This window comes from Poecilia latipinna, unplaced genomic scaffold (assembly GCF_001443285.1).
Source record: "Poecilia latipinna isolate Pla-1442-1.1 unplaced genomic scaffold, P_latipinna-1.0 Scaffold3336, whole genome shotgun sequence".
Taxonomy (NCBI): domain Eukaryota; kingdom Metazoa; phylum Chordata; class Actinopteri; order Cyprinodontiformes; family Poeciliidae; genus Poecilia; species Poecilia latipinna.
In genome coordinates this window covers 35,381-50,156 of record NW_015115952.1, presented here as the reverse complement: position 1 = coordinate 50,156, position 14,776 = coordinate 35,381, and the positions used below count along the sequence as shown (strand labels likewise).

Below are 14,776 nucleotides of genomic sequence, written 5' to 3'. Positions count from 1 at the left end.
AACTGATAAAGGTTTATTCATTCCAAAGGGAAATCGCATAGATGTTGTTGCAACTGGAACTATCTAGACTTTCAGAGTCCTCCTATCTTATTCAACAAGACTACTAGTTATGATGGTGACCTTATTGTTGACCGTATTGTTTGTTCTGATGCCATTTATGCAGTTGCTGTCTGCAGCAGGAGGAATCAGCAATTTTTACAAGAAATAATCTTTACATCATAGATATTATGGGAAGTTCTGTGGCGGTAAATAGGAAATGGTCAAAATTTGTAAATCATGCCGAGCTGTGTCTGTAACCAGAGTCCTGTTTTTTTGTTTTGTTTGTTTGTTTTATTTTGTTTTTTTTTTGTTTTTTTTTTACAAAAGACCAGCTTAAGAAAGTATACTAAACATTCAGTAACACTGTTACTACTTGTCTGCAATCCACTGTGCTGTACTGTACTAGCACTCACATCCGCTGCCTTTTTCTCTGCTTGCTCCAGCTTCTCCTGGGCATCCTTCAGAGACTCAGAGTATTTGTCCAGTTCGTCTTCTACCCCTTTGAGTTTCTTCTGCAGGCCCAGCAGCTCCTCCTCCAGCTGCAGGACAGACACACAGACACAGACAACTGACAGCGTGATTCAAGGGTCTAGAAGATTGTATTTTCATGCAAGGTTTTCTACTAAAAATATTTTTATTTAAAATCTTCCAGCAGAAGAAACTTAACATCAATGTTTAAATTAATACGATCAGATTTCCTACCTATTGATTTCAGTTTCCTTACGCATTTTTAAGATGAAGTTTGATCTATTTATTAAAATGCATATTTGATTTGCAGTATCTTAAATAGATAAATTAAAGTTGTTGTTTTTTTTACCTTTTAAAACAATCTTTAAAATTCTCAAATGTAAGTTTGTATTTCATTATAAATTTGTATGTTACAAAAATGTGTGATGCTTCTATGATGTAACAGTTTTATTATGGAGGTATTAACATTTAACAATGTCTTAGTAAGGTGACATTTAGACAAATGTAATTTTTCCTTTAAAATTAAATATTAACATTATTATTGCATTAGAAAACACCTAATGGTGAATCTGTAGGATTGTATTATGGAACTGCACAAAGTTGGATAGACAGCTAAATAAATCAGTAAATAAATAACATGTATTGTATGGCACATACAATACATGTTAATTTGTTTCAATTTATTTTACTGAAACATTCATGATGTAATATTCTATCATTATTGCCCAGTGTTTCTCATTTTCATGAGAGGATATCCTATAGTTTTTAGGAAGAACAGCTGACAGTTTAAAACTCTGGCCAACAATGTATCTCAATGTGTCTATCAGTAGATAATTGGTTGTTTAATTATCTGTCAGTGTTCAGTTAACGTTAATGTAATTCACATCATTTACACTGGAACGTGTCGCACAGAAGGCGACATCTAGTTTTGCTTGAAGGCGTCCAGAATACTGTCAATACAATGCACTGTCGAAGAGCTGACTCTGTTTAATAGAGACAGAACACATGTAACAGATGGGCAGACTAAATCAGCCAGTGACTCAGCCAAAAAACTATACAGAATTATATAGAATTTTGTGCCACTTTTTCATCAAATCTGTAAACTAAATGACTCCTTCCCAGTGGTGTAATATAGTGAAGTACGAGTAGTTCATTACTGTACTTTAAGTAAGTTTTTTCATGTCTGAACATTACTTGAGTTGATCTTTAGAGAGTGCTTTCTACTCCATTACATTTCTATAATGTGTTGCATTACATGTTACATTGTATTTTTGGCTGTTTATTAATTGATGATAAACTGGAGTTGAAATGTTAGTGAAATGATCAGTTCTTTGTTAGGAGTGTCTAGTTGCCCTATTTTTAGGCAGACAACTTATACTTGAATGTGTTTACTGCAGCTTAAACACCACCTTTTTTTTTGGTTTGTGTTTAATAAAAACTTTCAAATGCATAATCATTCCTCTCGTATTGCTTAATAGCATTTATTGCTGCAGGTCATCCCTGAAATTCTGATGCACAGAATCTAAAGTCTAAGTGTGAACTTTCTCACAGAGCGAAAACATAATTAAAACATTAATTTTCTGTAGCCTTGTTCATTAAAAAGGCATTGTTTTAAATACTGATGTATTTAAAAATATATAGAGTATATACTTAGGCACACTAAATGATATTCTAGACCATTGTAGAGAATAAATTCAGCAACTACTTTTAAGTATTCTTACAAGCAAGTACTGGCTTTTTCTAAAATAAAATTATTTAATTAATTCGTCTGTGGAAAACCCAGAGGCAGAGCAAAGCTTGGTCTGTCTGTTCTGCCAGTACATTATGGGGAATAGAATAGAAGCTAAATAGAATATAAACTAAAGGAAAACACTTGCTTTCTGATATAAACATAGGCTATGTGATATGAAAATAGAAGTTTATCACTGCTACTCTTATGTGTGACTTCTTTACACAGTGAAATAGCTGAATGTGCTAATTTGGGACATTACATGGATGTATAACAATAAACCCAAAAATGGAAAAGGAGTAATGGTTCTGATTTATCATCAAAGAAAATGCATCACACTTCTGTGACCATCAATTACTATTAACCTTGATGACTGGAAAACACAGTGAGAGAAAGTTAACCTTTTAGCCAAGTTTCACCAAACTACAGGCTAAAATCTGAACACAGAGCAACAAATAACAATGCAAAGATCTAACAACAGAACCTTCTTTATTTCATGATTCAAATAATCCATTTCACAAAGAGTGATGTTAAAATGTTGTTTTAGAATATAACCATCTGCTCTAGATTTAATTTGTCCTTTTGTTGACCAGTGACTCCTCTCAAAGAGAGTTGCAGCTTAAAGGACTATAAAAAGCTTGGGGTAAAGCAGAGTTAAAGGCCTGGTGACAATGTCCCAGAACAAATGTCCTTTCTATTTGAGCTGTGGCATCCCATCCTCCCCCAGCCTCCAGCCATCTAAGGTTTCTATTTCACAAATAGAGTTCAACCTCCATAACCCACAGCAACAATTCAAACAAGGTGGTGATCTGCAGAGGGAATACAGAAATAGACATTCCAGATTTCAATACTCCCAAACAAAGAAATGCAGAAGTGCAGGATCTCTTCTGACTCCCAGTTGGATTCCTCTGGGAACAATGAGATCTGAGGTTAAAATAATGTCACTTATAAATACACTGCTACCTGATCTTGTCAGCTGCAACTAGAGAAAGTAACAGCCCCAGCAGTAAGCCGCCCGCTGGGAGGTGGGATCATCTCTTTAAACAACCTAATGCTGCCGCCGCAGAGGAAGCAACACAGCTCTGCAGAAATATGAATAGATTAACATGTTGCTTAGAATAAAGAGTTGCTAGTTTAATGTTAAATTAGCAACTCGTGGCTGTGGTGTTTGTCCTGTAATCAGTGGGATGCTGGTCCTGTCATTGTGTCACCTGTCTTTTCTCCTGGTCTCTCCCTGCCTCACGGCAGTTGTGGCTACTATCCAGTAGCTCACTACCATCAGTGTGTGAATGTGTGGATGACTGGATGGAGTGTGAAACACTTTGTGGTTCCCTGGACTTAATAAAGAGCTATGCAAGTAAAGGCCTTTCAGCATTTAACAAACAGTGCTTGTCTCCTCCAACAGACTATCTCTGACTTACAGAAAAAAGTGCTTAAAATCAATGAGACTTCTGAGTGGATAGACTGACCCAGCTATCACCGGCTGAAGTCGACAAAATCTGTTCATCTTTCAGGCAGATGATCCAGGGCGTGAAAATTACAGAGAAAGCACAGTCCAGTCTGCTTGTGATGTCATGTACATCTGAATTTTAATAAATGATTTTAAAATTATTTTTGACAATTTTGTCATGACATTCAGAGAAAAAACTTGAGCAATGCTGAATGTTTAATAATGTCAGTATTTGAAAAAATGACCAATGAAAACATAGTTTGGCAATAGCAAATGTGATGAGACTGGTTGGCTTGGAACAGATTATTAACTGAACAACCATCCTTCTCTGAGGTCAGAGGTCAGAAGTTTATTTAACTTCTTCTTTCTTAGTGACACCTAAAGAACAGTCCCATAGGGAAGAATCCTGAGCAGGTTTGTGTTTCTAAATCAAAAGCAAATTCATTGAACAGTTATTATGTGTAGTCTTTGCAGTCAAAGTGGGAAAGAATCGTAGATGCCTTGTTGATATGTCAATGAAAAAAAAAGAATGAAAACAGATTTAAAGAATGAGAAAAGACTCTGGCTGACATAAGGCTGCTCACTACTCTGCAGTTGTGGGCTGTAAAAATTGCTCTAGTGCACAAAACCATGCTCCTAAACAGGAGAGTTAGGTTTGCTGTTAACTTGTGCAGTTTTGAATGATTTTCTTTCTAAATTAAGAAAGAAACAACAGGGTTTTATGTAAAGTTTGATAAGAGGTTTTTCAGTGCATGTCTGTTCTGTATAGTGTCAGTGTGGTACAGTTCACAGCCTGTGTCCTGATGCATATGACCCACTGAGGTGGGTTTGGTGATCAGAACCCAACAAGATCAAAGCAATGAGAGAATTCATGTTTTCTCAGAGCAGATCAGGTGTGAAGCAAACATCAGTATCAGTACAGTGAAATAATGGATGCATAAACTGATTGTGAAAGAGGCTTAAACCATCATGGTGGCTTTCAACAAAAACTGACATAGCATTATGGCATGGCCCATCATTCAGCTTGATTGGTCAGTGCTTGCAAAGGGTGCTAGAAGCTGTCCTGCATCAAGAGGAAGGTTAGGGTCAGTTCATCTATCGGCCTAAAGAGATTCTGATCTTTACATAAAAAGAGAACATAAATAAAACAAAGAGTGTTTGTGTTTCAGGTATTTCAACCAATATTTGTATATATTAGTCTGTCTCATCACAAGCTCATAAGTTCACACATCAGCTACCAACATAAGATGTAAACTACCAACTCTTCCTATACCAAACAAAAATAATCTTATAAATTCCCTAAACATCTTATAACAACAAGCACATCATATAAACTACCAACTCATTCTACAGAACCTGCAGGCTAATCTATGATGATGTACTGGATGGTTGGGTGACAGAACCTGGAGACTGACTCAGAAGAATTGATCAAAAAGCAAAGCTGTTCCCCACCAATGCAATGAGTTTGACAGGATATGTTTGGAAGAATGGAAGAATTGAACTTAGCCAAGAGGTCTTAAAACTGGTAATATTTTCAACTTAATAATGTGTGCAAATGAAATGCCATTTGCAGGTGTGACTGATGTCAGTGTTTTGCGGTAATCTGTTGTGCAGACCATGCAGCTATATTATGCACATTTTTTTTTCTGAATTGTTCAAGAAAAGTAGCAAATAATCATTTGATCTGCATTTAGTCAAGAATTATAAATACGTTTGGCCATGGATCTGTTTTCTCTTTGCTGCTTCAAGCTGGGAATCATCTTTCCCTCAAGGACGAAATCCGGTATCTTGATGTCTTATTGAGTAACGTTGGTAGGATATGAAAAGGCAGCAGACTCATCCACAGTAACACACCCTAATGAAGACAGCCTCACTTAAAAGCAGTTCTTGATTTTACAGTCTATATTTTGACCCTCACCAATGATCAAGAACTGCTGTTTGTGCCCAAAAGAACAAGAACCCAGATACAAGCTCCTGAAATCAGCTTCATCCATAGAGCGGTCACGTCAAGAGGCAGCACAACACACCACAACTACACAACAGAGCAGTTCTCTTATTTCAGTCTGTAGAAGTTAACAAAAATATTTATTTTGGAATCTTTGTTTAATACTTAGTCATCAGTATTACACATACTTTTTATTAAATCTACATTTGTGTTTTTAAAAATAGTTTTTTTATTGATCTGGTGAAATATTATAAATATTATTTAACTGTCATAATTTCATTAGTTAACAGAAAATCATCATAATTAACACAAAGCCTTTCAAACATCCATATGTAACAACTTATCTGTATAAAGTTAATAAATTAAAAGTCAATACATTGACTTTTAAATGCTGTTCTAATTTATTAAATGGGTATGTAGAATCTAAATCTCATATAAAGAAACAAAATTAAAAACAATTATTTTGTGGGGGGTTTTCCCCCCCACTTTATAATATTGGAATTTAGAAGATAGAAATTGTTGACACCCAACTCTTTTTTTAGCATAATGATTTGTCTGTTTACTGTTGATTTAAATTTGTCATCTTTGCTGCAGATAACTTTATAAATTAACTCTAAGATGGAAGAAACAGGATGAGGTGTGCAGCTTGTTTGCCTCCAGTCAGTAAAATCTTCTCTCAAAGATGACTATATGTTGATCAAAACTAGTGATGAGGGCTCTGATCTCATGTCTTGACATTTATGTTTTAATAAATGCATAAAAAACGTTGCAACCAGAATCTGAATCAAGTTCTCTTGCACCGTTTGAAGGTTGTTGTTCATTAAGTAGGAAAACAATAAATAAATCAAAATCCCCAAGTTTTGAGAATTATTTGAGTCTCTGACAAACTGATTGTTAATGAGAGAAATTGAATTTTGGTGCTTCCAACATCTTCTGGTACATTGTTAAGGAAGACATCAAAGTGTTGGCTGCTTGAATGTTTTACTGTTGGATTTCAAGTCTAAAGTGATCTTTGTTATTAGCTACAGCCTTTTAAAATCTGAAATCTGTTACACACAGCTGTTTGTCCTTTGCTTTCACAAGTTTTGTTTGTAGATTAATAGAAGAGGTATTTTCCTCCAACATTTCTTCACTAATATTTTTATACTAATATGTTCAGCAGAGAGTCCACAATGGACTGTCTAGGAGAAGATGCTGGTTTTGGTGTGAAACTAAGGTTCTTTTTGGCCCCACCTGTTTGCATTTGTCCTCAGCTCCCTTCTTGTCAACCTCTGCTTGCTCTGCCCGGTCTATCGCGTTCTCCTTATCCAGCTTCAGCATTTGCATTTTCTTCTTGATGGCCTCCATGGTTGCGTTTGTTGCAGGGCTCTCAGCAGAGCAGAAAAGAGGACTTTGTTATCCGGATGTAGACAGACAGGAGGACAGGACACGCTGTGAGGATGTAGACTACTGAGAGACTCTGGAACAGCTCTCAGATGGACACCCCCCACCTGCACCCCTCCCACAGCTACAGCCGCTCCAACCACATAGTTCAGCACCAGTCATTGTCCATATTTAGACAGCCAGCGCTGCCCACTGTGTGTGAATGAAACAGGTCTGATGCGTCATCATTCAGCTTGAGACAACTTACATCGTGAAAAACTCCACACCCTCCTTTGCTGCTCCTCTAATTAATGCGATCCTTGGATGATGTGTGTTTTGTGTGAGTGTGTTTACATGATGTTAGGCCACCATATTCTACAGATCTCTGTCCATACTCTGTGAAATGTGCTGAATTCCTCTAACCCGCTCTCCTCCAGGCCTTAAAGGATCTGTAGGCGTCACCTTGGAGCTTCCAAGGATCAAGGACTTTCACATCTGAAACTCAGTTTGAACTTTGAGTTCAAAAACACTGCTTCATCAACTAAGAAGCATCAACTTCCTTCTTCAATTGTAGCAACAGATGCTTTATTTAGCCATCTTCTAAGTTGTCAGAGTGTTAGTGGCAGTCACAGCTCCAACAGCTGTTCACTTTCTTCTTTCGTTTCTGACAACTTTCGTTTTTTCCAAATTATACAGCTTCCCTTCAGATCAGCATGTAGGTGGACGAATTCTGGACACCACTTGGTTTTTGAATGAGACAATAAACCTAAACAAAAACATTGCCTTTTTCAATCTATTCCATCCAAAACCAAACATTAAGCTACATGGCCTACTCTGACCTCAACCTTGCAGAAATGTGAGAATAGAAAAGAATCACTTTATCAACTGAGTGGGTGAAAAGCAGATACAATAATAGGATGGCAAATAATTTAGAATCAAAAACAAGAGGCAAACATCATACCCAACCACAGTGATGTGATGATGCATATCCACTGAAGTTATTAGAACTGAGTTCTTCAAAGACAATAGAGTTCAATAGGAGAGTAGCATGAACTACGGTGGCCTGTGATTAGAGATAATCCCAACATCAAAGACACATAATATTACGGTAAAAACAAATACCAAGTGCCATGGAATACTGAATAAAAGTAACAGGTATGTTAGAGACAGGATGTGGCTCACTATATTATTCTTTTTACAATAAAAAGATATCAGGATTTTCGTTGGTAATTTTCCCAAACAAAGGTTTTCCTGGCAGAAGTCAGTGGATAACTTGTCTTAAATGAGAGGAATAAAGTAAAGAAACGGATGTGAATAATTTCAGTGAAAATAGGCTTTATTGTGTATGACAGTGCCCATTGGGTAGAAATACTCTTCACCTGAATTCCAACAATAAGTCAATTCAAATCATGGTCTATAAAAAAGTTTGAATGATGAATGACTGAAACCTATGCATGGCACAGTGGATGGTTAGTTTTAAACACTCCAAAGGAAATAAAGCTACTTCTACTTTTATTGAGTAGAGTGATGAAATTATTGCACTTTAGGAACAAATGGCCAGACATTAATACTTAACTTGAAAGAGAGGACATCTTTTAAGCACAAATGTTACTCTTCTTAACGATGATGTACGTTTCTAAAACAGCTGAACATGAGAGTATTGGTCCAGATGTGTGTCACACCTCTGGCAGACATGTTTGGCACACATTTCAGTGGAATGGATCAATAAACATCAGTCCAGCAAACATTAGACTGATGTAAAAGTTGTGGACATTAAATATATGGCTTCATACTCACTACACAAACTAGTCCTCCAATCAGATCCTGGTCTAAATACTAACTCAAAGATCACATCTGTTGAACACATTTTATTCTTTTAAAAATACTGATTTTTAACTAATCCGTTTAAAATAGTCTTGTTCTAAACTATAAAATTCAAACATTTTATTTTTCTTATAGTTTTGTACAGTAAAAGGAAAATAATCAAACAAAATGGCAGAAATGTCTATTACTAACTACCACCTACATATCAAGACTCTTTGGAAGTGTGTTCAGACCCAAGAAAATGCATACATATATATATTTTAGATATATATCTAAAAATAAAACATAAAAATCTGCTTAGAAACTTTGCATAGATTGTCACTGAAGGATAAACCTGCCATAATAATCCATTTTCATAGCAATGCGATGTAACAGAGTCCGAGAGAGAAGGGCAGAGGAATGAACTGGTATGGCTTTCTAAAGCCTCACATCAAGAACACAGAAGCGTAAAAAATCTCACTTTCTAAGGAATATAAACATATATCATTAGAAGCATACATAACTTAATTATCACGTGAAGGCATATGTCTCAGTATAAGCAAACATTTATCATTACTGTCATGATATACTATTTAGCATATTCTTGCTCTACTGTTAAAGCATTCTGATATGTTACTGTAGACATGGAGTTTGACTTGCTGTTAGAACTGATCTGATATGAAGCATTAGGTCCTGAGCGTTTCACAATGATTTGCGTTGCTGATTTGCGGTTTGTTGGCACCTCCCCCCCACACTCTCATTGGTCCTGGCCATCCTCTCTCAGCTCTGAGGGGAGGAACTTGTACTGCTGTTTTCGGATCATGGCCAGCTTATTCCTTGCCTCCTCCAGTTCCCTTTCTTTCCGAAGCATCTCCTCCTGAGCGGCGATAATCTGAAAGATCCACCGGAGGTTATCAGAGCAGCTTCAAACTCACAGGAAAATGAAACTAGTGAACATTTATTCTCTTCTGAGGATAGCTTTGAGCTTAGGCTTAAATGTTTGTTTTTGAAAGCTAATATAGTAATAAATAATTACTGAAATCCCAAACTTTCCCAACAATGTAAATGTCACTTAACATTTTTCTTGAATTATCTTTTTACTTCATCAAGGTGATGAGTTTCTGAGAACTTCGAGCCAGTAACACATGACTTTCTGTTTCCCTGGGGTTTACCACAAGGTTAAAACATTATTATTTAGCTCCATTTTCAGATACTGTAAAAATGTACAAATACTTTAATCAAGACATATTCGTAAATTAATATGGTAATAAAAAGGTTTATTTTATAATGTGAACGAAAGGCAGACAAGAAGAGCAAAATGATATGCGAGTTATTCATGAGATTTCAGAACAATCTCTACAAGCATGTATATAATGCTTTAGATCTTCATCTTGTCCCAGTTTGTAGCTACATGTAAATGTGTTCGGTCTGTGCTGACATGACTTACCTGAGCAATGCCTCCAACCATCTTACTCTTGACCACCACAGCCTGGTCATCCTGAGCATCAAACGCTGCTTTCTGAGCTGCTTTCACCAGGTTGTCTGATGCCCTTTTCACAGCATTTCCAGCAGCCTGCAGAAAAACAATTTAGGACTCTAATTCTTTTTTTAAAGGTTTTATTGGTTCTAGAGGCCTTTGAGTGTGGTCAGACAGAAAGTGGGCAATTAGAGTGTTACGGCCCCTGACCATTTTAGGTTGTTTTGAGTGTAGTCTAGTGTTAAACGTGTTAAAGTGTACTCTAATAGGTGAAACCTTTTTTTGTAATAGGCATTTTATGCTCCACTTGTTTTTCTCTGAACTCATTTTTATATTGCCACCCCGATCCTGTAGACCTGGGGTCGTAACACAGAGAGAGAGGAAAGGCAAACGTCATCCAGCTGGGACTCTAACCTGTAACCGCATTGCCACGGACCCAGGATTCATACACACATTGTGGCCTACCCCTACACCACCATAGCACACACCTGGACTTTTTGATTCTAATCTAGATTTTAAAAAATCTGACTGAAACACTTTTTTGGTGGAACTGTCTGGGAATGGTGGACAACAACAAATGCAGATGCATTGTTATTACAATTGCTCATAGACGAATCACTGAACTTTGGGAGAGCGGCTTCATGCAGACTGTGGACAATAACTCTTGGCAGAAGAGCTCCAGTTGTGTGCAGGGAGTCTGATTCCTGCTTACAGCTGGAGGCCAGCTTTAAAAGGCAAATAGAGCAACACTGACAGCTAAACATTTCCCTCATTGGGCAGATCACTTCAGACATCGCAGCCTTCCCTTTTGTGGTTCTGAGAGCTGAAAGCAGTCAGTCAGCTGGTTGAGGTCTCAACACCTCCGTCCATGTGGTTATCACTTTATTCACTGGTTTGTCTGGTTGTGATGTTGCTGCTACTCTGACTGACAGAAAACATACCCTGTTCCTCACCGTGACCATCATCACACTGGAAACAAGAACATTTTGTTTAAAAACAATATTTTTATTTTAACTAAAAATTTCTTTATATGGCCACACTCAACAAATATTTGATTTGTTGAGTTTTAACAACAAATCAAATAGCCATATAAAGCCATATAAAGAAATTTTAACAAAAAATTTTAATTAAAAATTTCTTTATATGGCCACACTCAACAAATATTTGATTTGATTCCTGGTGGATAAAGATGGATTATATGAAATTGGGTGCAAATCGGCTGAAATATGTGGAAGTTAGAGCCAAACATATGACAATGGTGTCATGTCAGACTTTACTACACTGCCTCAGTCTATAGAAATAAGTTTAGGTGTTTGAAAGCAAGTGAAACCAACTTGTTATCAGTCTTCTGACAAAATGTCAAGTGGACTATGTGAAAGGGGTTGGAAATGGACTTTTCTCAGTTAAAAAATTTACTTCTTGTTCATAGAGGGTGTGGCTTTGATGATGCCAGGATATGACCATATAGTATGTTCATGCATCTAACATTGATCACTCATGTTAGATACACATGCAACTTGGCCTTTGCATGTGAAAGTTATAGGTTTTCAAATGTGTGGAGAAGGGGCCATGTTTGTGACCTGGCCACTCTCCCTCAACATGCTTCAAAACAAAAGAATTTGATAATTTTTAATCTGCCATCCCCTAACTGTATACTGACCAAATATAAAACTAATAAATCAAAATCTCCAGGACAAGTTCACTGACTAAAGTTCGAGGTGTGTGAAAGCAAAAGTGGCCCTTTGACCCAAAATGGCCACCTTCCTGTACATTTTAGGCCACACCTCCAAGAGACCAAGAGACTTTTTCTTGATATAGAGGGTTCTAGCAACAAATTTCAGGTCTCTACAATGTGCCATTTAGTCCATCTCAGTTTAGGAGGCGCCTAGAGCTGCTTGGCCACACCCCTTCACATGGGGGACAATTTTCACTAGTTTGGGGAGTTTTTGAATATTTTAAACAAGCAAATTCACTTATGACAACAATAAGACACATTCAAATTACAATTCAATTGTATTATGAGTATTATTGACACTCAGTTTTATGTCTTCAGCATCAGTGGCTGCCCCACATTCAATTTCAAAAGACTGTGCAGTTACAACCTTAAGAAGCAGCATGGTAAGTAACATCAAGAGCAAATGCTCTTGATGTTACTCACCAAGTGTAATCATAGATCAGGACTAATGTTTCCAGTTCCAAGTGCCATGGAAGGACTAGGTGGATAGTTTCCAGTGCTTCTGTAGACATAAATGTATGGGAATTACCATGGTGGCAGCTGCAGGCTCAGACGAGGAGGAGATAAGCCTCCGCTGATTGGATCAGAGAATATGAGCTGGTCTGGGCAAGCCCAAGAGCTCATGGCCACGGTACACACTGCCTTAAAGATAGTATTTTTGGATGGATGAGGGGGAAGAGATACCTGTGCTTTCTGCTGTGACTTACAAGTGACTGCATTGGTTACAGCTAAAGGTCAGAACAACCCTACTGAGCTACAGTGTTTCCACCACTGAGTCAGGGCTTTTAAAGGAGTTCTTTTACACAGAGTTCCATTTGTTCAGCTACTGGTTGCTCTGCTAGCTGCTTACCTGATTAGTCTAGAGAAGCTCTGTCAAGCTTAGTTACAGATTAAAAAACAAACTCCCGTTAGACTGATGATAAGCCTCTGAAGCAGTTCTTTACAAAAATGACAGTCACTCTCACTGCTAATAATACAGGCTGGCAGTTGTTGGAATTCTGCCCATTTTCCACTTAAGCTCTTTAGCACATGTTATAGACATCAGTTGATTTGTGATGAGAGGGAATCAATACTGGAAATACATTAAAGTGGTGCCTGGGTGAAGCCTAAAGATTCACAGTGTTCTCTTTTGATATCCAGCCGACTATTAAAGGAACAGCTTCCCACTATACATTTCATTCCAAACATGCACCAATTTATAACTGCTTTAGATTTCATACCCATTTGCAAACGAAGATCTTAGGTAATCTTCTAATGAATTAATTACGCATCTCTCGAACAAACTTTCTAGATCAGGGGTGTCAAACGTACGGCCCGCGGGCCGGAACCGGCCCGCCGAACGATTTAGTCCGGCCCGGGGGCTAAATGCATTATCATTATTCATGAAAAAACATATACTTCGTTTAATTGAAAATCTGCAGTTCCTATACTGTCCACGAGGGGCGCTGTGTTTTATTCAGCGCACACAACATGATGCAACACTGCAGCGGAACTAACAGCAGATGGCAGCACTGAGCTTCAGGTTCTGTAAACAAGTTCGATTCTATGCTTTACCAGTTTTTATTTTGGCCCTGGTAACCTCATATTTCTCGTACATGCTAACATACATACATGTTATGTATGCAAGTTTTTCTATATGTATGCATTTTATGCATCATCAAATGTACTTAATCAAATGTCTGTTTAAAACAGCTGACACTTAAGATTTCAAATGTGTGAAGCCACACATTTGAAATCTTGTGTGGCCCCCTGCAGATCAGATTAAGCTGTATGCGGCCCCTAAACCAAAATGAGTTTGACACCCCTGTTCTAGATAAATACTAACATAGTATCTATCAGCAGTAGGACAATTATTGTTATACTGATTAAATAAAGAGACCACAAACTCAGTCAAATTGTCCAATTTGGGGTCAGAATCAGAATTAATGAAAATAAGGGTTTATGAAATCTTGTATAAGAGATTTGCATATTCTTATGACAATTTATTTCCCTAATTCCTCAAACACACTTTGCCACCACAGGAAATAAATTGGTTCACAATAGCACAGGCGTAAGAAATAGTGACAAATGGGTTGGAGATGGGGGAACAGAACTGAGAAAGGGATGAACTGACCCGGAACAGATATCCCACTTGGATCTTTCATGGCCACATTAAGATGGACAAGAAATTTCTGGATCAATACCAGTGACATAGTAAAGTACTTACTAAACAGACCATAGGTAAGGTAATGAGATCGGGGTTTGTTGCAGTGACTGTTTAACAGATGGACTCATTCTAAAAGTTCTTCAGAAGATCTGTACAACTCTTCCTTAAAAGATGGTCTCATTCAGTCTCAATTTGGAATTTTGACCAAATTTTCATTCAATACTTCAAGGTGATCTGTGCCAACTATCATTATGAGTATCGCTGGAGTCAATAAGCAGTTATTACAAAGTGGCATCTCAAGTTACAGTTATTGACTACAACCATCTAGTGATTGTAGTTGTTCTTGTAGAACAATGTGCCCATCAGATTCATCTTGACGTGGAGCCACAGTAAATATTCAGGTCTGTCATAGGAGGGGAAGTTTGGAAGTCAAGCGGGTCCATAAATAATCCATGGATCCATCTGCCTTTTTCCTTCTTACCCAACTTTATTATTTAGTTACAAGAACCCTACCCTGGGTTGTGTTTATGTGAGTTTGGCTGGTAGCCATCAGTGGTGGAGAAAGTACTCAAAAAATATACTTAAGTAAAAGTACAAATACACAGACAAAAATGTACTCAAG

At 37.4% G+C, this 14,776-nt stretch overlaps 2 protein-coding genes across 2 annotated transcripts in view; both read right to left on the bottom strand.

Annotated features, from left to right (window-relative positions):
- Positions 1 to 245: 245 nt before the first annotated feature.
- On the bottom strand, positions 246 to 7,142 carry LOC106940723 (tropomyosin beta chain-like). Its single transcript, XM_015023531.1, has 2 exons — positions 6,865 to 7,142; positions 246 to 578 (listed from the first exon to the last, which is right to left on the bottom strand). The coding sequence occupies exons 1-2, from the start codon at positions 6,976 to 6,978 to the stop codon at positions 261 to 263; spliced, it is 432 nt and encodes a 143-aa protein (XP_014879017.1). The 5' UTR covers positions 6,979 to 7,142; the 3' UTR covers positions 246 to 260.
- Positions 7,143 to 8,308: 1,166 nt separating this feature from the next.
- Positions 8,309 to 14,776, bottom strand: part of LOC106940722 (talin-1-like) — a gene marked incomplete at its 5' end in the record, with an annotated part of 41,198 nt that continues 34,730 nt past the window's right edge. The window contains 2 exons of the mRNA XM_015023530.1: positions 8,309 to 9,688; positions 10,244 to 10,369. Coding sequence (XP_014879016.1) covers positions 9,554 to 9,688; positions 10,244 to 10,369 — 261 coding nt within the window. The remainder of the gene's footprint in view (positions 9,689 to 10,243; positions 10,370 to 14,776) is intronic.

What these genes read in the sequence shown, in the direction of transcription:
- LOC106940723 (XM_015023531.1), bottom strand. Translation starts at nt 6,978, where the DNA reads ATGGAGGCCATCAAGAAGAAAATGCAAATGCTGAAGCTGGATAAGGAG. An exon ending in CTGAGGACAAATGCAAACAG is followed by an intron (nt 579 to 6,864) that starts GTGGGGCCAAAA and finishes TCTGTCCTGCAG; the next exon opens with CTGGAGGAGGAGCTGCTGGG.